The following is a 21986-nucleotide window of genomic DNA, read 5'->3' as shown; positions in this document are numbered from 1 at the left end:
CAAGAGATGCTGACTCAGTGGTGGTCAGCCCTTAAATGAGGTCTCAGAGGGGGTGGAGTCGAAGTCCACCCCTTCCCGGAGCACAGCTAGATCACTCTCACCTGTGCTCCCGCAGCTGACCCAACACTTGCCTCAGCTGATTAATCAGTGATTCAAGCTGTGATTTCCCATACACATGTTTTAGTGGGAGCTGTTGGTTATAGGTGAACAATAGGATTGGATGATCTTTTAGGTGTTCATTTGTTGCCAAAGCTCCAATTTTATGCACTTTTTGATTATACTCAAGTTATGTCCATAACTCCTCCCATCCCCATGCTGGGGGCTACTGCCAGCCTACTTCCATATGGGCTGTGGGGCTGTGACCTCACAGAGTTATCCCCACCTGCCAGACTGTGACCTCATGGCTCTGCCCATGTAAACCAGCAGCCAGCACCTGGTCCCTCCCAGTGTGGTCGTGGCCAGCTTTGAGCAATGGCTGTCGATAGCTTTCTCCTTATCTCCAGCCTCCTTCTGGTGGCTGGGGTGACTCTGCTCACCACTTCCTGGCGCCAGCAGGTAGGGAAATTTGAGGGTGGGAGTCACTTGAGGCTAGGTGACTCGGGACTTTGGAGTGAGGGTTAGGGCTGCCCTGCATGTCCTCTCACTGTGCCACGTTCATGTGCTTGTAGGTTTCTGACCGGTGCCGGCAATGGTGGGGATGGTGTCAGCAAGTGTTAGCACTGATGTCAGGTGAGTCCCCTGAGGGTCAGCCTGGCACATTCCCAGGCAGGACCAGCCTGCTGGGAGAAGCCAAGCTTCGTACCGGACTCTGTCATGTAGCAGCCAGACCAGGTGGGCCTGGAAGATCCCCGGTGGCCCCCTGCCCTACTGTGGCTCAGACCCGCTCCCTGTTTTACAGGTGCTGAGAGTCAGGCAGGCAGGCACAGGAGCCCCCTGTGCAGGCCACGTGGCTCCCGGCAGCAAGGGTCACGAAAGCAGGGCAGTACCATCGTGCCCCATCTGATCCAGCCAGGAACGACCCAGCCTTGGTTGCAGCCCAGTCTGTGCCCTTCTCTTCACATGGGCTCTGACACTGGTACCATGAGCTCCATGGGGAAACCCGGCAGGCTTCCCAGACTGGACCAGCACCTGCAGGTTCTGGTGGCACGTGGAACCCCCAGGAGTCTCCGTCAGCGTTCAAGGCCACGCAGTGGAGTTAAAGACCTGCCACCTGAGATCTCCAACTACGCAAAGCCACCAGTGAAGGGGATGATCTTTCAGGAGGGCCTCATTCAAACAGAAGAGAGAAAACGCTGGTGGGAATACAAGACCAAGAGGCGTGTTTGGCCTATGCGCCCCCCCGTGCTTCCCAAAGGGCACAAGGAAGCAGGAGCAGCAGCAAGACCATCCCGGGGACCAGCCTTGAGCCTGGAGAAAAAAGCGGGCACCAAAACTGAAACCTGCCAGCCCTTCAACTCTGGCTTCAGTGACCAGAGAAGCTCAGAGAAATCGGACAGGCTCGCTATGGAAAGGCCGTACCGGCAGCTCTTGGTGTCCCTGAAACGTCCCAAGACTAACAATGATGGTCAACAACAAGTCAGGCAGCAGAACTGAAGAGCAACCTCCTGGCACCTCCTCCTGCACACTGCCACCAGTGGAGGAGTCAAGGGTGCATGAGTACATCCTATAAAACAGAGGAGGGGACATGCTGGTGGAAGAGCAAGGCCAAGAGGCCTTCTGAGCAATGTATTGCCTCCCCAGCACTTTTCAGATTCTAGATGGAAGCAGGAGCAGCTGCAGGACCAGCACCAGGGCCAGCATCAAGCCTGCACAATGGGAGACAGCAGAGCAGAAACCTGCCAGCACCTCAATGCTGCTGTCGTTTTTATGGATCATTGTTGACGTACCAAGAGAGAACTGAATCTCTGCCCTAAAATCATCATTTTTATCATACTATTTCAGTTTGAGGTCTTTCAAAATTCTGAAAAGATAGTTTAATAAAAGTCACGCTAGTCTTCAGACAACTGCTGTCCTTCTTTTGTGGCCCTCTGCTGGCCTCCTTCTAGGCAATCCCCATCTTATTTGAAAAGGGGTGCACAGAACTGGACAAGGTATACTAAATGTGGCTTCACTAGGGCAGAACAGAGGGGGGAGATCACCTCACACAATCTGCTGACAGCACTTATTTTAATGCGCCCCAGGATACTGCTAGCCTTCTTGGCCACAAGGGCACACTGCTGCCTCATGGTCAACCTGTTGTCCACCAGAACACCTAGGTCCTTCCCTGCAGAGTTCCTCTCCAGCAGGTCATCCCCTAACCTGTAGCCATGCATGTGGCTATTCCTCCCCAGGTGCAACACTTGCTCTTGTTAAATCTCATCAGGTTCTTTTCTGCATAACTCTCCATTTTGTCCAGATCTTGTTGAATAGTAACACAGCCTTCTGGTAAGTCAGCCACTCTTCTCAGCTATGTATCATCAGCACACTTGCTAAGGGTTGATTTTGTCCCTTCATCAAGGTCAATGAAGAAGCTGAACAAGACTAGACCCAGCACCAATGCCTGGGAAACACTGCTAGTTACAGGCTTCCAATCAGACATGCCCCTGCTGATGGGAATCCCCTGAGCCCTGCCAGTCAGACAGTTCTCAATCTGTCTCACTGTCCACTAATCTATCCCCTACTTTCTGAGTTTCATAACAAGGATTTTGTGGGGGACAGTATCAAACACCTTGCTGAAGTCAAGGCATACACAACATTCACTGCTCTCTCCACATCTACCCACACAGTGATGACATGATTGTAGGTTACCAGGTCAGTTAAGTAAGATTTCCCCTTGTGACAACTCCTGATAATGTCCTGCTCTTCCAAAGAAATGGAAAAATTATGTGTAAGCCCCAGTCTGTGAAAACGTGCACTTGTTTTTGTGACTTCTTTTGTTCAAAGAGAAAATGGACTTGCAGTGTAAGAAAAGAAACCAACCTGAAGTGAGAGCTTCCCACTGTTGCAAACAAAACTTATGTTTCCAAGGTCATATTAAAAGCATAGAGACTGCAGCCTGAGATAAATACCAAGCATATCCAAGGGATTAATGCAAAACCTGCTGCATGTCACAGTTCAAGACTGAACCTGATCTTTGATAGCCCACTTATGTTTGTACTGCTAAAGCAGACCAGCTTTTATGGTAAATGGCAAACAAGGAAATGTGACTGGCATTCTCCAAAAGTTGTTACTGACATTCAGAACACAGAATCATCGGTGATTATTTAAACACCAGAAATTTAACTGTTTATATTCTGGATATGTTTGTGTTGTTGTAGCACTTGAGCATTCAGTCAGTGATTAGGGCGTATATATGCAAGCACTTCTGCAGCCTATGATCAAAGGATGTTCTTGGATATACAGAGAAAATTTACACAGCAAGCTGAATGGGACACAGAATGAATGATGGTGGCATTGTATGTTGTGGTTGCATTTTTTTTTCAAATTATATCATACATTACCCGATTAGCAGAATTTCTAATAGCGAGCAAGTATTGTATAGTCCAAATCCTGGTAGAAGATGATGGATGAAAATTAGTTCACTCTTGAATTCTCTTGCATTCAGGAAGAATTTCAGTGTCAACAGTTTATGTGTTGGTTTGGCCCAATTCTGTGACTAATGAGTTGCACCAGGAGAGGGGGAAGGGAAGAAAAGGGAAAATGTAGGGAGATGGACCTTAAAACAAAACAGCAGCAACAAGCTAAGGAGGAAAGTTAATTTATTGAATATCATATTGGAATGCAAGATAACGAAATATAATGCAACATAATTGGAATTGATGCTATTAAATCAATTAAAATGAGAGAGAGTGCTACTGCTGTCTGTGCGCTGTTTTTGTAGCAGTCAGTACCTGTTGCTCTTCCACTCATAGCAACCCCACAGCAGACAGATCATCTGACAGACTAGGACAAACGGCTGCTTAACACAGTCTGTCTCTAAAGCAGCTATTACAAAGGCTCATCCATATGCCTTGGGATCCTTAATACACCCCCTTCTGAGGTAATCAATAACAAGTATACATGGAGCCCGTGAGCCAGTCACAATAGGATGCTTTTCCCAGTCTTTACCAGTGAGACTTATTTCTGCCTTCAAAACAGTCAATTCTTGAAAGCCCCCAGTCACTCCAGAAATACAAACTGATTTTGTCCCTTCGTGACTAGAGGGCATTAGAGTGCACCAAGCACCGGTGTCTACCTGTGGGTCTGAGATGCCAGGCCATTGAATTCACACATTCCAATACACTGTATTTTCCCTTTCACCCCACTGGCTGAAGGCAGGGCACCTCTATTTCTTGCCTGCATTATTATTCTCTTGCGAGTCATGATCAGAACCCACAGTAACAGGAGAAATTGCATTGGTGGCTTTGTTTCTGAGATGGTGGAGTTCAGGACATCATGTGTCAGGAAAAGAATACCAAGCAGAATCACAATCCTAGACTTTCAGTACTTGCCTTAAGGCCTACTCAGCCATTCACAAGCCATCCAAGAGGTTTCTCCAGTGCACTGATGACAACTTTCCGAGGCAAATGGCAGATGAGCCAACTTGGAGAGGAGGGCTACTGGATCAAAAAAAGGGTTCTGGCAAAAGGGTTCTGGGACAGGAATTAGTGAGGCTAACTCAGAGTTTTAAATGAAATTTGAAGGGGGTGGGGTTGTAGCTGGACTTGCACTGGTAGGGCAGCACTCTAGTATTGATCAAGGCCAGGTGACCTCCCACCCCCCTAGGGTGAAATTGGCATGCTCAGCTCACACCCTGAAGTGCCTGTACACCAGTGCATGAAGTGTGGTGGATAAGCAGGAGAAGTTAGAAATCCATGTTTGGGCAAAAGATGAAGGGAAGGTTATGGAGCAGACTGTCTTGAGGGAGATGACACGGCATGTGCTGGACGACTGAGGTATCAGGCCAAGCCAGCACAGGTTCATGAAGGGTAGCTCCTGTTTGACCAACCTGATCTCCTCCTGTGATCTAGTGACCCATCTGGTGGATGAGGGAAAGAATGTTGATGTGGTCTACCTAGACTTCAGCAAAGCCTTTGACACTGTCTCCCACAGTATTCTCCTGCAGAAGCTGGCAGCCTGTGGACTGAACGGGTACACTCTTGGCTGGGTAAGGAGCTGGCTGGAGGACCGGGCTCAGAGACTGATGGTGAATGGAGTTAAATCCAGCTGGCGACCGGTCATGAGTGGTGTTCCCTGGGAGTCGGTGCTGGGGCATGTCATCTTCAGTATCTTTATTGATAATCTGGATGAGGGCATCGAGTGCACCCTCAGTAAGTTTGCAGATAACACCAAGTTGGCTGGGAGTGTGGATCTGCCTGAGGGTAGCGAGGCCCTACAGAGGGATCTGGACAGGCTGGATAGCTGGGCTGAAGCCAATGGGATGAGGTTCAACAAGACTAAATGCCATGTCCTGCATTTTGGCTACAACAACCCTGGGTGACACTACAGGCCTGGGGCGGAGTGGTTGGAATACTTTGTAGAGGAAATGGACCTGGGAGTATTGATTGATGCTGGGCTGAATATGAGCCAACAGTGTGCCCAGCTGGCCAAGAAGGCCAACGCATCCTGGCTTGCATCAGAAACAGTGTTGCCAGCAGGAGCAGAGAGGTGATTGTCCCCCTGTACTCAGCCGCCGCATCACAAGTACTGGGTCCAATTTTGAGCCCCTCACTGCAAGAAAGAAATCTAGGCCCTGGAACACGTTCAAAGGAAGGCAACAAAGCTGGTGAGGGGTCTGGAGCACGGGACTTATGGGGAGAGGCTGAAGGAGCTGGGAATGTTCAGCCTGGAGGAGGCTCAGGGGAGACCTCACTGCTATCTATAACTTCCTGAAGGGAGGCTGTAGTGAGCAGGGGGTCGGCCTCTTCTCTTGTGTCATTAGTGATAGGACTAGAGGGAATGGTTTCAAGCTGCAGCAGGGGAGATTCAAGCTGAATGTTAGGAAATACTACTTCTCAGAAAGGGTGGTCAGGCAGAGGAGTGGACTGCCCATGGAGGTGGTGGAGTCAACGATCCTGGGGGTGTTCAAGGAATGACTGGATGTTGTGTAGAGGGACATGGTGTAAAGGTGATAACAGAGGATAGTTTGAAGGTGGCTAATATAAAGATATTGACCAAGATGGTGATAAATAGTCAAAGGCTATTAGTAAAGAAAACTCACTAATGACAATGCCTGAACCAGATAGCTGAGGCAGTCACCACTGGAGAGCAATCTCCAAGAGATGCTGACTCAGTGGTGGTCAGCCCTTAAATGAGGTCTCAGAGGGGGTGGAGTCGAAGTCCACCCCTTCCCGGAGCACAGCTAGATCACTCTCACCTGTGCTCCCGCAGCTGACCCAACACTTGCCTCAGCTGATTAATCAGTGATTCAAGCTGTGATTTCCCATACACATGTTTTAGTGGGAGCTGTTGGTTATAGGTGAACAATAGGATTGGATGATCTTTTAGGTGTTCATTTGTTGCCAAAGCTCCAATTTTATGCACTTTTTGATTATACTCAAGTTATGTCCATAACTCCTCCCATCCCCATGCTGGGGGCTACTGCCAGCCTACTTCCATATGGGCTGTGGGGCTGTGACCTCACAGAGTTATCCCCACCTGCCAGACTGTGACCTCATGGCTCTGCCCATGTAAACCAGCAGCCAGCACCTGGTCCCTCCCAGTGTGGTCGTGGCCAGCTTTGAGCAATGGCTGTCGATAGCTTTCTCCTTATCTCCAGCCTCCTTCTGGTGGCTGGGGTGACTCTGCTCACCACTTCCTGGCGCCAGCAGGTAGGGAAATTTGAGGGTGGGAGTCACTTGAGGCTAGGTGACTCGGGACTTTGGAGTGAGGGTTAGGGCTGCCCTGCATGTCCTCTCACTGTGCCACGTTCATGTGCTTGTAGGTTTCTGACCGGTGCCGGCAATGGTGGGGATGGTGTCAGCAAGTGTTAGCACTGATGTCAGGTGAGTCCCCTGAGGGTCAGCCTGGCACATTCCCAGGCAGGACCAGCCTGCTGGGAGAAGCCAAGCTTCGTACCGGACTCTGTCATGTAGCAGCCAGACCAGGTGGGCCTGGAAGATCCCCGGTGGCCCCCTGCCCTACTGTGGCTCAGACCCGCTCCCTGTTTTACAGGTGCTGAGAGTCAGGCAGGCAGGCACAGGAGCCCCCTGTGCAGGCCACGTGGCTCCCGGCAGCAAGGGTCACGAAAGCAGGGCAGTACCATCGTGCCCCATCTGATCCAGCCAGGAACGACCCAGCCTTGGTTGCAGCCCAGTCTGTGCCCTTCTCTTCACATGGGCTCTGACACTGGTACCATGAGCTCCATGGGGAAACCCGGCAGGCTTCCCAGACTGGACCAGCACCTGCAGGTTCTGGTGGCACGTGGAACCCCCAGGAGTCTCCGTCAGCGTTCAAGGCCACGCAGTGGAGTTAAAGACCTGCCACCTGAGATCTCCAACTACGCAAAGCCACCAGTGAAGGGGATGATCTTTCAGGAGGGCCTCATTCAAACAGAAGAGAGAAAACGCTGGTGGGAATACAAGACCAAGAGGCGTGTTTGGCCTATGCGCCCCCCCGTGCTTCCCAAAGGGCACAAGGAAGCAGGAGCAGCAGCAAGACCATCCCGGGGACCAGCCTTGAGCCTGGAGAAAAAAGCGGGCACCAAAACTGAAACCTGCCAGCCCTTCAACTCTGGCTTCAGTGACCAGAGAAGCTCAGAGAAATCGGACAGGCTCGCTATGGAAAGGCCGTACCGGCAGCTCTTGGTGTCCCTGAAACGTCCCAAGACTAACAATGATGGTCAACAACAAGTCAGGCAGCAGAACTGAAGAGCAACCTCCTGGCACCTCCTCCTGCACACTGCCACCAGTGGAGGAGTCAAGGGTGCATGAGTACATCCTATAAAACAGAGGAGGGGACATGCTGGTGGAAGAGCAAGGCCAAGAGGCCTTCTGAGCAATGTATTGCCTCCCCAGCACTTTTCAGATTCTAGATGGAAGCAGGAGCAGCTGCAGGACCAGCACCAGGGCCAGCATCAAGCCTGCACAATGGGAGACAGCAGAGCAGAAACCTGCCAGCACCTCAATGCTGCTGTCGTTTTTATGGATCATTGTTGACGTACCAAGAGAGAACTGAATCTCTGCCCTAAAATCATCATTTTTATCATACTATTTCAGTTTGAGGTCTTTCAAATTTCTGAAAAGATAGTTTAATAAAAGTCACGCTAGTCTTCAGACAACTGCTGTCCTTCTTTCTTGGCTTTTAGCAATAAGAGCAAGCTCTCTCTAGGAAGAACAGCTTCAGAGCAGGTTAGACTGCACCGGGGAAGGGATCTGAAGAAAAAAGGGCTGATGGGGGCTATTTGAAGCCAGCAAAAGTGCTCTGCCTGTGCCAGGGGGCTGGCAGCTTGTGGGCAGGCTGCTGAGCTTGTGTGGAAGCAGGCAGCACTGCCCACTCTGGACCAGGCTACCAGGCCATCCATAGCCTCAGTGAGGCCAGCAGCTTGCTGCCACCCACAGAGCATACAGGGTGAGCAAACGGTGTTGGTTTGTGCGCCTTGCTGTGCAGCCTGTGTAGTGTTCAGTCAATTGCTGTCCTTCTTCCTTGACTTTTAGCAATAAGAGCCAGCTCCCTCTATGAAGAACAGCTTCAAAGTAGGCAAGCCTGCACTGGAGAATGGATCTGCAGCAAAAAGTGCTTCAGTTCATTTAGTCCAAGTAGCATCAGTGGAATGAGGGATAGAAGTAACCTTTCCTTTAACATCCAGTTCAGCACTGGAAGTCAAGGTTCTAAAAGGAGCTTTGTTTCAGTACAGATGCAGCCCGATCCCATTCATGTGCAACTAAAGTCCCATTTTCACTTGGTGTGTAGTACTCTTTGGACCTCTGTATGCTCAACTCTAGAATCCAAGGGATTGCCCTTGGTTGTTCCCCTTGGCAGTATTAAAAGTTAAATTTCTTGACAAATACGAAGTCCTTGGAGAAGCTGATATTAAAGGTAGTCAAGTGAAACCCATGGTGCTTTCTCTCTGTGCACAGACAGAGCAAATGATCGTCTTTGCATTTCTTGAAATGATTTCAATTGAATCTTGAGCCAACTCAGGTCTCCTGAATTTAGACTCAGAAGATCCAGTGGAGGAGAAAATAGCAAGCAGCATTTGTAGACTGAATCAATTAGCATCAAAGAGCCTGATCCTGCAAAATGTTTCATGACTTTGATTTCAGTTTAATTCACTATAAGCTGTGATTTTTCAGTGTAATTGGCCTGTATGTCTGAGAGACAATATTGCCCTTTAGTAAGAAATTTTCCCATTCTTGTTAACACTAATGCAGTGCTGGAAAGGTGTGCAATGCCATGATTATTAAAAGCTTGATTTTATTCACTACTGAGAGAGCTGAATCTTAGAAATTTATAGAGATTCAAGAACCATGGAAGTACCTTTGGAAAAGAGAACATTTCAGATGTATAATATATTTTAGTAAGTATCTATTTTCTGTCTTCTTTCTTCAGGTCAATCTACCTGCACAAATTGCTGCATCACTAGGTTCAGCCAGTTTAAATGCCGGTCATCAAGAAAAATGCAGGAACGATTGTCCTTGCTGACCTCAAAACTGTGATCAAACAGGAAACATCAGACCTCTGCTTGTACTGACTTGCTCTAAAATATTGTTCAGATTCTGAAATGCCTTATATAACGTTGAAGTATTCTCATGTAGGAGCTTGTAAACATAAACATTACATTTAGCATCCCAGGTGTAAAAATGCTATGATTTCCTTTGGTCAGGTAATGTTTATTTGAAGGTCTGAAGGTCAGTTGTTAATGGACAGAGTATCAAAGAACTTACTAGGAAAACTGGGTGTGATTATGCAAATTTCCTGGAATAATAGGAGCAAATGTAGCAACTTAACCAAAAACACAGAAAAAAAATCCTTCTCTTTTTCAGGTATGTCATAAATCTTGCTGGGCTACAAAAGATCATTGTAAAGAAAAGAAATGCTATCTTCTAAGAGCAAAGCCACTCCTCCCTTAGTACCTGAGTTCATCTACGATATACAGTGCAATTAACAGTCTTTTCTAAGGACAAGTGATTTACTGAAGTCAGCAATAGAACAACAGGATGGTATGACAATGGTATGCTTGTGAGGTGTTTGTATCCATCACAGCTGAGATTTAATTGCTCCAGTTTTAATATATATGGAATCTCGCTATCACTGGGAATTAAACATAGAATAATCTCTATCTTGTGGCAGATCCTTAGCAGATATCTGCTATCATAGCACTGCGGTACTCACTGGGGCACATGCTCAACTAGAAAATTCTTCCCTTTGTTGCTTTCAGTCTTTCTGATTATCCTCTCCCTTAAATTGTATTTTAGTGTAAAGCAGCTACTAAAAGTAATAGAGAACACTAGAATGTGTGCAGCTGAATCTTCAATATTGCTAACATGATAATGTATGTCCAGTCTCTAGGGCAGCTTGTTTTGTAATCAGATACCCAATACACTTTGCTTTAGAACTTCCCACCACAGCTGGGATACTATGACTAGGAATGAGATATAGAATATGGTATTTGGTCATAATTTTGGGATGGGGGTTAGTTAATATGGCATCAGTCTACAAGAAAGGCAGGAAGTAGGATCTGGGAAACTACAGGCAATTTGACCTCTCTATAAGGGTGGTTTATGGAGCTGGTCACAGGTTGTCACTTCAGGACATTTTTGGTCTCCTCTCAGGTGACATGTGAAGAGACAGTACCAAGTTTTGCCAGAAGAGATTTAGATTGAATACTGGGAGGGATTTTTTCACAGAGATAGTGGTGAAACACTGGAAGAGGCTGCTCAGGGCAATGATAGAATTCCCATCCCTAGAAGTATTTGAGAAGTGTGGACGTGGCACTAATGGATGTGGTTTAGTGTTGGGACTCAAAAGGTCAGGTTAATAGTAGAACTAGATGATCTTCAAGGCCTTTTCTATGATTCTTTGACTCTACAATTCTATGGAAATGCTTCTTTGCCAAATTCATATGATACTTCTAACTCTTTGGACAGTATGAGCAGCTGCAGCTTTTTCCAGGTTCCTGCCATTTCTGTTATATCCTCCTTTAATACTGGGAGATCTACCGATATGCTGAGGTAGGATTAACACTTAGAAAAACAAAATTATAAAAATACTTAAGAGTTTAGAGCAAACTATTAACATGGCAGTAATTATCCACCTGAACACATTACTGCATATTCAATGATCTTTATCCTTTTGAAATTCATACTGGTTCATTATCACATCTTTGTTACCATAACAAAACAGTATCATAAGCAATATAATTTTAACATGAGTATAACATCCTGTGTCATGTGGAAAAGAAATGAAATTTGAAAAATATCCTTGTGCCATTTGTCAACTTCCACTTTGTTCTTTGACAGCAGATTCTATGTTTTTCTACTGCACCGTAAATTAGCATTTCCACAGAATGCCATCTATGCAAAAATGATTTCTCCTTACGGTGTGGTATATTATAATAGTTAGTTACACTGCAGCATTCAGGGACTATTACAGAAGACATATGTCCCTCTTATGTCCAATTCAGTGTTCTACTCTTCAAAAGGTGCCAAAAGCCTACTTACTTCACACAGTGAAATTATATGAGCTATGACTTGCACAAAAAGCTGAACAGAGAAAAGAAATGAAGAAACTGGACAAAACAGAAACCAAGTGAAACATGAAAAGGAAATTGTGCGTTAGGTTTTCACATAGTTTAAGCAAGCAGAATATGCCTCATTAAAAGCATCTTATAACAATGACATGTATCAAACAAAGCAAGAATAATGCATACAAACGTGTCTAAAAAGGTAACATAGCATTTGGATCAGAAAATTACATAGTCTATTTTATCAAACATAAAGAATTAGTCAGAAATAAATTGGACGCCAATAAGCTTTTGGTCCAGAAACATGCATACAAAGTTCTCATTGCTCCAGAAGACATTCTTCTTGTTTGGCTGCTTAGTGGTGCTGAGAACTCGGGATTTTTCCCTTACTTAGTCTCTTTAAAATAGTTTTCTTAGAAAGCTTTGTGATTCAGATTTACATTCATATTCATTTATTTTCAAAATCATGGGCGAAATATTTTTAACACTAACAAAGCCTGTTTAATAAGGTGAGTGTGGGATGTATGGTGTAGTTCTGGATTCTACACAGCCTTCCCAAACATCATGATTTGTACGCAATGATTCTGTCTTCATTCTGAAACTCTTGCATTATGCCAGTGCTTATGATTGTTCTGAGACTACTGATCCCTAGGAGAGGCATGCAGAAAAATATCTGAAACTGCTACAGTGAGGCAAAGTTGTAAAGGAGAAGCTGGAAGGACCAGACATCAACAACAAAACAAGGAAAAGACAGTCCCATAGGCCTTAGGTAGATAACTGAATGACATCCTCTGTCCTCAGCATTCTCAAGATCCTACCGTTCTTTCTTCCTTGTCTGTCCTTATATCACTGAAGATAATAACTCTCTTTAATAATACAGAAGAGATGCGAACTTGACTACTACAATGTTTTCTAAATAACTCTACTTTCAATATTTGTATACCACAGCCTTCAAATTACACTAGAAACTGAAACATGTAAGTTGACATGTTCTGTTGAAAAGAAATAAATTTAGTGGCTTTTTTTGTTTGATAATTAGTTTTTCTGGGTTGGTTTTTTTTTTTTGGGGGGGGGGGGGAGGTCGAGTGGGGTGGGAGAGGAGGGGGTGGTTTTTGTTTGGTTTTGGAGTATTTTTTCTCCATTTTACAGTGTTTGTTTCAGAAAGTGATCTGTGTGGCTGCCCAATAAATGAAATTGTTTAAATTTTAAAAGCAATTATCAAATTACTGTTCTGCACTGTATGTATTAGTCCATTATTAATAGATTTCCATGTGATACTTCTTTATTGCTTTTTAATGAAAGAAATTTAGCCAGTTGCTTTTCTAATTGCGACTTGATTGTATTCCAGTTTTTACAATAGACTTTCATAAGGTGAAATTAAACACAATTTTCTCTCTTCGGTGTCACATGCCCTGAAAATGTGCACCTAACCGGTTCAGAAAACCTGCTGCTTGTGCATTCACTCAAGAAGCTGAAAGCAGCACAGTAGAAAAATTATGTTTTGGGGAGGTTGTGTTTATTAGAACTGTATGCTTTAGAAAGTAACCAAGCATGTAGGCAAAGAATAGTTCAGTCACAAAATAAGCCAGTAAAAATCATCTCTTTTCAAGGTACTTTGCTGGGAAAGAAAATAAATAATAAATAAATACATAAACAAACAAACAACAAAGCAAAGCAAAACAAAAGACACTGTTTGCTGGTCTCCCAGGTGAGTCTAAAATTCAGATGTTTGGAAAAAAGTCAAAGGCTAGCTTCAATGAGATTGCAGATAGTTGTATAGATACAAGTATATTCTGACCAAAATTCTCTGTTAACAATATAAAAATTGCAAAGCAGATTATCTCAACAGTTAAACAATGACATAAATAAGGTCTCTTGTAGAAGGCTGTGTATATATTATTTAAAAGTTTTCCCTGTAGGACCCTGCCTCATGAGCCTTCTCTTCATGAGATCAAGCAGGGATTAAGATAGGCAGTACAGTGCACTCAAACACTTAAAAGAAAAGATTAGCAAGTATCTGCGAAAGGTTGTTATCTTCTGTGTGGGTCACCATGCTGAGAGGGATAGAAAAATGCATTTGGTAGTATGGCAGAAATATCCAGCTGCATGATCAAAGAGCTGCTCAGCCTCCAAAGGAGAGTGCTTTTGAGCTATTCTTGTCTTTCAGCTTCTCCTTATTCCTCTCCCTTGGCCCTTCTGTTTCTTTCCCATTCTGCATCTTCTTCTCCTTTCCCTTATAATATTCTTACCTATCCCTTCCCATCCTCTGCATCCATTCAGTTAGAATTGTTTTCTTCATTTCTTCCTGGCAACTTAAAGCCAGACCTTACACATGAAGTCAGAAACTACGGTTACAGAAATAGGAACTGCAGCACTGCCCAAAAGGCAAAAGCAGTGATGGACACAGGAATATGCTCCGAACCAGGCTGCAACATGTCCATAAACTCAGGACAGGGCCATAACTCAGGAGGCAACTAGAAGCAGGCTGAATCCAGAGCAACTTCAGCAAACAGAAATGGTGCATTCAAACAATTCATGCACAATTAAGTTTATATACAAAATCTTACAGCTAGTTCAAATTGGGAGAAGTTTTCCTAAGAATGGCAAAAAAATAATAATACTCTTACTGTTCTTACTACCTCAGAAATCACCCAAATGTCAGATTATTGCTCCATAGCACAGAGACCTAATGAAATACATTCAAGAATATTTTTAAATGGTAAAAATAGTATTAGTTTGATCCTCTGAAAGTATCTGAACTATTTTAGCTGAAAATACCCTAAAAGTTTCTTCTGCAGAGGGCAGTGGTCATGGTCCTAAGTTGCCAGTGTTCAAGGAGCGTCTAGACAACTCTCTCAGACATATGGTCTGATTTCTGGATTCCTATGTGGATCTAAAAGTTGGACTCAATGATCCTTATGGGTCCCTTCTCACTCAGGATGTTCTGTGAGTCTATGGAAATAAAATATAGAGAGACTAGCCTACTTATAAGGCAAAAATAGGTATTTAGTTTATTTTAAGCAGCCAGGAGTACTAACCCCAAAGTTACTGAGAAACTTTAATCATGAGCAGGCTTATAACCTTGTCAATAATGCTGCAAGGGAAAATGTTCCATTACTAAAACTGACAAATCCAAAAATTACAGAAGCTCGATCTACAGTATGTCTGTCCTGCAGATCGTGCAAGACAATGCCTACACTGCACACTCACCAGCAGAAAATATCATCTGATATTACCTAAGATGGTTTTTAATATTGACTGATGAAGATCCTTCCTCCTGTTGATGTTAACTTGTCAGTTGAAGTCTGACATTTCCCAGTGTTTAGCATAAAAAGTTGTGGTTGGGCTTTGCATGCTCAAAATGAAAAAACAGTGCAAATGATAAAATACTGACACCTGTTTAAATTGTGTGTAATATTTGCAGACAACACTCATTTTGTGATAAGCATTAAAAAGATGTTATGTTTTTCCCACAGAGTTGCCTCATTAACAAGGAAGATATGAGTATTATTCAAAAACAGGAAAAAAATGCTTTGGATCTTCCAAGCAGCTGAGATATCCAAGCAGAGGTCGGTAACACATGTGTTATGGTTTTGATTAGCTATGGTCTCATAGCTCTGATCAATAAACTAATTGAGCTGTGTTAAATTGCTCCTCTGGGCTTTTACTCTGATTAGAAACAGTTCAGACTCAAATTTGGAATAAACGTGTTGAGGAAACAGGAAAGATGCTGTCTCCTCTGCGAGTAGCCCACATGTAATAGACAACCCAGCAACCCATATGTAATAGACAGCTTCTCTCTCATCTCCCTTCACAGCTCATTCTAGAAGGATAAAGACAGTTTCTTTTCAGAGTTTCTACTATCCTGATGTTCCTCGTCCTTACATTGTGGCAGAACAACTCTTTTTCTACCCAGCAACAAACAGTTTTATATGCAGGTCTAGTCCTGTTACTATTAGTCAGCTGCTTTTCCCTGTTCAATCTTTCATTGACTTCAGGAAGTTTGTGTTTTTTCACAGTGTCACATATTTCACTTTCATTTAAGAGGCTATAAAAAACCTCAGTCCTCTGCTGCTTTCATTGTGCATTACTGTGCGTGTAAAACTTGAATGTGAGGATCAATATTTCTTAGATTTTAATAGAAAGGACTGTGGGAGACAATCATCTACATAATATATATATATATGTGCCTTTAAAACAAAACAAAATAAAACAAAAAAACAGTTGGCTTTCAGTAATGTTGAGCTATACCAGAACTGCATTTATAAGATTTTAGAGGAGTTTCTACTCCAGGACTGAGGAAACTTTTCCCTTCTGCTTTGCTGTTGACTTAACAGTGTCTTGAGAGGTTTATTTCAAAACGAATTTCAGCAGACATGCACAGGTTGCAAACTTTCAGTAACATTAGAAGTAAGTGCAACAACTTTAAATGTGCCTCTCAGGGAAGGAATTGCTATATGCAAGGTTGCACCTTCCGTTAGTTCAGCATCTGTCTAGGTCTTTTTTTCATCCCACATACAGATTCTGCTTACATTATCACTTCTCATAACTATGCACAGAGAGTTTCTCTGGAGAAACATAGTCCTGTGTACACCACTGAAGAGCTCCCTTGAGAGCTCTGCTAGGCAGAAGTGTTAGGATCTGGATTTGCACTTTCTTCCCTTTGGTTTCCACTCATTAGTTTATCTGGGGGAAGATTTTGCATCAGAAATTTTGATTCTGAAGAACTTTCTGCAGTAGCACAACAAATAGATGGGGTCAGATCCTTCTTAAATGATCAAAAATTAATCAGGATTAAAATTACAATTTAGGAAGAGCTCCATTTTGACCTATAAGGTCATCAATGTTTAGATATATTAGCTTTGGGATAGCAAATTTCTTTGTGATTGCAAAGGTTGCTAATATTTGCTGATGAAAGCAAATAAAATAACATGAATGCTTCAGGTTCCCTTGTAGTAAGAACAGTTCAAATTGTAAACTTGTTTTTTGAAAAGATGTCAGGTATTCTTCACTTTGTACACTTAAGTTATAAATTTACTAGAAATTCCTTTTATGGTCGCAGCTGGGAAGTGGAACTATTTTAATGACCACCTTTTTTCCTCCCTTGAGTTTTTCAGGTGAGATACATGCGCTGTTTAGCAATTGGCACCGCAGCATTTACTGTTCTGCTCACACTTAGTGTTTCCTTCACTAAAGAGTTAATCAGAGCTTTCGTTGATCAGTACTACTATCTTTCCCCAAAACGAATAGTAATATTTAATCTGCTTTTAGAAGTGATTTAAATCTACACTAACCGAAACTCCTGACTAGTTGAAGGGCCGAGATGGGAAGGCCTTGAGTTACGCTCTGGCAAAAGCACATTTACTATGAATTGAGGGCAGGGGAAAAAAAATAAAAATCAATTAGCTGCCATTACCTCTCCAGAAACAATCCATAATTCCTGCAAAGAACAGATGATCTGTCCTGTAATGGACGCAATTGATGGGAAGGGGTTCACAGGATATTTAAGAGAAAAAAGGAATAAAGCATTGGAACTGACCATCCAAACGTGTAAGCAGAAGCAGAAGCAACGAGAAGGTAGGGGGAAAAAAAATGCCGAGGAAATATTTAAACCTGCGGTAAATCAAAGTGGGCGTGTGCCACTCACAGTGTTGTGGACTGGATTTTTCAGCTACGCTTTTGTGTATGCAAGCATTTAGCAAGTATTTGCCAACACTTAGACTTTCTGAGCATCTGGCAGCAGCTGATTAAAATGACTAAAGACCAGCATCTTAAAGTCAAAGTAGCATGTAACTGCCAAGTAGGACACAAGATTTAGGAGTGTATTAACACAACAAAGAAACACGATGCGTCTTTGCCTACACGAGCTCAGACAGCCGGCCCATTGCTCCAGTGTGGTCAAGCCTGCTTCTTCCCCTGGGCTGAGAGAGCGAGGATGCTGGCTGGAGATAGCAGCCAGGAAGGATTCAGCTGTGTTTTTGCTATCTTCTTACAGAGGCCAGAAAGCTTGTGGCTTAAATGCTGACCACCTACGCCGTCAGCAATCAAAAGAGCAGATGTAATCAACTTTGATGGTCTTATCTGGATAACTGCACTTCACCTTTCCTGCCACTTAATTTCTTTTTAATTTTAACTTTAATAATTTCCTAAGCTTCGGGAAAGTTATTACTAAACAGATGACAATTCAGATGATATTTACAAAAAATAATACACAACTCCTTCCATTTTCACATTTAGATGAATCATCAGACACTTCTTGGAGCAGAATAGTTGATCATGTAAAATGAACCGATGTCTTAAGCAATACCTACACTAACTTTTAACTAGACAAATCAAGCTGATCTGTCAGTGCATATAACATTAACCACTTGTAAGTCATCAAATTTACTGTACTACCCTCAGAACAGTAACAACAGAAGATCTGAGGCACGTTAAAAAATATGCTTTCTTTTTAGCCACAGAAGCATTAGATCTCATTTCAATATTGTAAAATTGAAGCATCCTACACTTTCAATTATCTATTAAACTGAAATCAACTGATAACTACTGTATCAAGGAATTTCTTTGTAGAATAGATATAGAATAATTATTAGGGGGATGGAAATACTTTTGGACAACTTGTATAACAATATGGTGAACATATTTCGATTGTTAAATATCTTTTACCTAAAAAATTGTGCTACATTTTCCTAAAGAAAATGAAGTTTCAAGTTTGATATAGGGGGTAATTTCCTCCATAAATTTAGCACTAGGATCAGTCTCCATTCTTACATTCAGTACGTCTGTAATCAAAACCTTTGTACTGCTCTGCTTATTAGTCAAGCCATATTTGTACTCTTGTACGTATGTTCTTTATTAATGCATCTAAACATTTCCCCTACATAATGTTAAAAGACCTGTAATAAATAAACCATTCAAATAACTCTAGCAGCAGAACTATATGCTGACAATAACAATCAATACCTGAATCTCTCGCAGGAAGAAATTCAGTCTATAAAGTTATTTGATTTGGGAAGCATATGGGCAACAGGCATTCTTGTTTCTTCAAATCAATGGCAGGGAGTCTGAAACATACTGTTAGCACCCTTTTGAGTGTATGTGGCTATAGTTTCAATCTATTCAAATTCCTGCTGTGTTGCTTTGTGTTTAATCACAATCTTTATTGGCATTTATTCATTGTAAGGGTACTTTATTCATTTATTCACTTAAATGTTTATACCAAACTGAATATATATAACTGTGGCAACATCTTTTACAAGCAACAAATAAAAATTAAGCCTGCATGTGTTGTGTGTGCGTATCTACTCAACAGATGCCCTGTTACTATTTGATAGATGTCTTTGCCAGAAATGAGCTAGAAGTGTGTTCTATTTTCCTGAAAAATAATTGGTCCTTAAAAGATTTCAGTTTTCTGTTTATTAGATACACACACATCTGGACGTATAAACCCACTTTAGGGTTAAACATGTCATTTTTATTTGCAGCAGTCAGGATCCTGACTAGAAGGAAGCATGATGGTCAGACTGTCTGACTAAAAGTCAGAGTATTTTCACTGCTGTCAGTCATATCAACACAGTAGTGCCAGTGTGTGCTGACTGAGAGTACAGATGGCGTTTCTAGTATTTCTGTCAAAAACCCTAAGTTCTTAATTCTAACTTACTTTCCATTTATTTTTTTCTATGCCAGTCCAGGATTAAGGTTTACATTTTCTGACAGGGAAGAGAAAAACTTTTTGAGTCAGCACTTGTATTTATTTGGTTTTACTGAATTCTGTATTTGAATTCCTAGGCTTGAGCCTGCAACATGGGAATAAGCCACTAAATGCTACCTTATGGGTCAGTTTCCCAAGTGTGTTCTCTCAAGGAATCAGAGGCCACAGATATCTTGTTTTGAAAACAAGTATACACAAGCTGTTAAAACAACGATTGTTCTCAAGTGAGAGAGGTGTAGCACACAACTACTAGTACTGCTAAACACTCCAAAAAGCCATGACTGGTTTCATTAATAGCAGGACACCTTTTGTTCTTCCAGGGTGCTTCAAACTAGCCACTGGAGAGAGAGCACACTACATCTCCAGTAATGAGGACCATGAATCACTTCTCTGCACACATCTCCAGAGCCCTTTCTCTTGCCTCTGTACCCTGGAATAGAATTTGGGGATTGTTTCTGATGCAGTGCCTTTGTGCACATGTAGCAATCTGGCCCCTCATCAGAACAAAGGTGGTAGAGGTACAACCTTTATTCAAGTTTTAAATACTGAATTTAAAAGAGGATTTTTGACCAAAAGAAAAAATTTAAAAATCAAGGATCAGGAGCAGGCCTTTTGCTCAACAGCTGCCTCTTCAGGCACTTAATTGCAAAACTGTCTCACGGGAGTCACTTGAAGACCATCTTTTTCTGTCAGTGACCTGCAGAACAGCACTCAGACTCACAAGTCAGACTAAGGTAGTTTATTTGAGGTATACACATCGGTGCACTGGGAGGCTTGTGCAGCCCCGATTGCACAGCTAGTGTATCTCAAGCAGTCATATTTTTACCACACAAAATGCCCACTCATGATTCCACAAAGCAGGTATTGCTAACTCACTCTAGATAGTCGGTTGTCCTATGCTAGCTAATTCCTTGAATGTTTTCTTGTTTTTCACTCCTTCTTGGACATGCACAGTGTATAGTCAAGTCTGTTGGAATATGTTTTCCTTTGTGGTGATTGGTCCAGTTTCTTATCTGAAGGTTTCAGGTCTGGAATTCCAGGACCTTCCTTTGCAATGTGCTATTGATTAGTGAAAGCCTTGCCCTGATTCTGCCAAACTCCTACCAAGTCTTGCCTATTCCTAGTAAGCCACTCCTTAAACTCTACTTCTGAAGTGAGGGCTCCTCCCTCCTCTAATTTCTATGGAACTCAAGCAATGCCCTGCCCCCTTGCCCCCCTGTACATGTACAAGGGGCCTCCCCTGTACAAACCCCCTGTACAGGAATCATCGTAGGGTTTCTGCTTTTACTCATCAGCAAAATCCCTATGGCACTCTGTTACTTAATTCTTGATAGCAATGAACAGTTTAGTTCTCCATGTATTTACTTTTTAAAATGCAGTGGAACACACAAACACCTTTACTCTTCCTTAGCTGCAAGGTTCTGATCTAGGGCATATGCTCTAATCACATGGTATAAACCCCACAGAAAGAGGTATCCCTGACCATCTGAGAATCAACACATTCACTTTGCACTGACCTTGGGCTAGAGACCGTACGCATGAATTAGTACACAGTATATTTGAGCGCTGGCCTGGAATAAATATTTAAAGGATTTATATGAGTAAGAGTGACATATTCACCAAAGACTAATAACAGTACGTCACATCATATTCTATAGTTTGATAGCAAAGTTGAGACAGCAAATGGAGAAAGAAATACCAAAATTCAGTGTGCCCTATGGGTATTTTTAATCCTGTAAAAAAAAAAAAAAAAAAGGACTGAAGTGACCTGATTTCAATATCTTCAATACTTAGACCCAGAAAATATGAGTAGACAAAGGTGTGTACACCCAGCTTGGATCCTGGATGTAAGCATCTCTATTTTACAAGGAAGAGGGCCTTAAGCCAATTTCTTTTTCTACAACTTCTTCTAATTGCCTTAGGAGTTCTGTATCCTGTGCTTGTGAATCCTGTTCTGGGGTACTCTCCTAGTCATTAAACTTCTTATTTGATCACTGTGTGGAAAACATACTTACTTTTCACTCATGGCTGGGGATGCTGGTAAGTAGAGCTGAAAAGGTGGTTTGGCGCACTACTTCACAGAGCCAAAATTCCCAGTGTGAGTCCCAACTTCTGAGATTTTGGCGAAGGGGGAAAAACAGCTCTTCAAAATAGTATTTAATGCAGTAATTTCAGACTTACAGAACTAACTGTTAGAATTCTCAGTTACTAAAAGTAATGGTGTTAAGGATGACATTGTCAATGGCAACTGACAGAACAAGTTACAGATTCATATTTTAGGGCCACTAAGAACCATTCAGCTCATCTAGTCTGACTTGCTGCCTAGGACAGGCCAAACAATTTAATAATTTCTGTAGTAAAAGAAATTATTATTACTTACAGTGCAAATTATTGCTACTGAGTTTTCTACTCAGGTAGAATCTAGCAGTTAAGAAGACATCCAGTTTTTGTCTAAAGATTTCAAGTTTATATAAGCCTTTCTCCAAATACAAATCAAAACTAAAAAGCACTCAAACAAGAAAACATAACAAAAACCATTTCTCCATATTGCTTCTCATTGGAAAGCAAAGAAACAGTAAACATAGTACTTTTCTTAGTTACAAAACAGTGAGTTGCACAAGAAGATATGAGTCC

The 21986-nt window shown here is 42.6% G+C and overlaps 2 protein-coding genes across 2 annotated transcripts; both read left to right on the top strand.

The window, feature by feature from the left end:
* The first annotated feature begins 471 nt into the window (after nucleotides 1–471).
* LOC146761462 (uncharacterized) lies at nucleotides 472–1951 on the top strand. The gene is made up of 2 exons (XM_085542608.1): nucleotides 472–555; nucleotides 820–1951. Exons 1-2 carry the CDS (start codon nucleotides 472–474, stop codon nucleotides 1591–1593), a joined length of 858 nt encoding a protein of 285 aa, XP_085398734.1. The 3' UTR covers nucleotides 1594–1951.
* A 4753-nt stretch (nucleotides 1952–6704) lies between these two features.
* Nucleotides 6705–8320, top strand: LOC107311915 (uncharacterized). Its single transcript, XM_085542607.1, has 2 exons — nucleotides 6705–6788; nucleotides 7053–8320. Exons 1-2 carry the CDS (start codon nucleotides 6705–6707, stop codon nucleotides 7824–7826), a joined length of 858 nt encoding a protein of 285 aa, XP_085398733.1. The 3' UTR covers nucleotides 7827–8320.
* Nucleotides 8321–21986: the final 13666 nt, after the last annotated feature.

This window comes from Coturnix japonica, chromosome 3 (assembly GCF_054131305.1).
Source record: "Coturnix japonica strain WE chromosome 3, WE-NBRP24, whole genome shotgun sequence".
Taxonomy (NCBI): Eukaryota; Metazoa; Chordata; class Aves; order Galliformes; family Phasianidae; genus Coturnix; species Coturnix japonica.
Note: the sequence above shows the minus strand (reverse complement) of the source record. Positions and strands in the feature narration are given on the sequence as shown.

Excerpts from the sequence above, each read along its gene's own strand:
- LOC146761462 (XM_085542608.1), top strand. The coding sequence starts at position 472 with ATGGCTGTCGATAGCTTTCTCCTTATCTCCAGCCTCCTTCTGGTGGCT. Across the intron at positions 556-819 it reads CCACTTCCTGGCGCCAGCAG|CAGCCAGACCAGGTGGGCCT; the intron begins GTAGGGAAATTT and ends TCTGTCATGTAG.
- LOC107311915 (XM_085542607.1), top strand. The coding sequence starts at position 6,705 with ATGGCTGTCGATAGCTTTCTCCTTATCTCCAGCCTCCTTCTGGTGGCT. Across the intron at positions 6,789-7,052 it reads CCACTTCCTGGCGCCAGCAG|CAGCCAGACCAGGTGGGCCT; the intron begins GTAGGGAAATTT and ends TCTGTCATGTAG.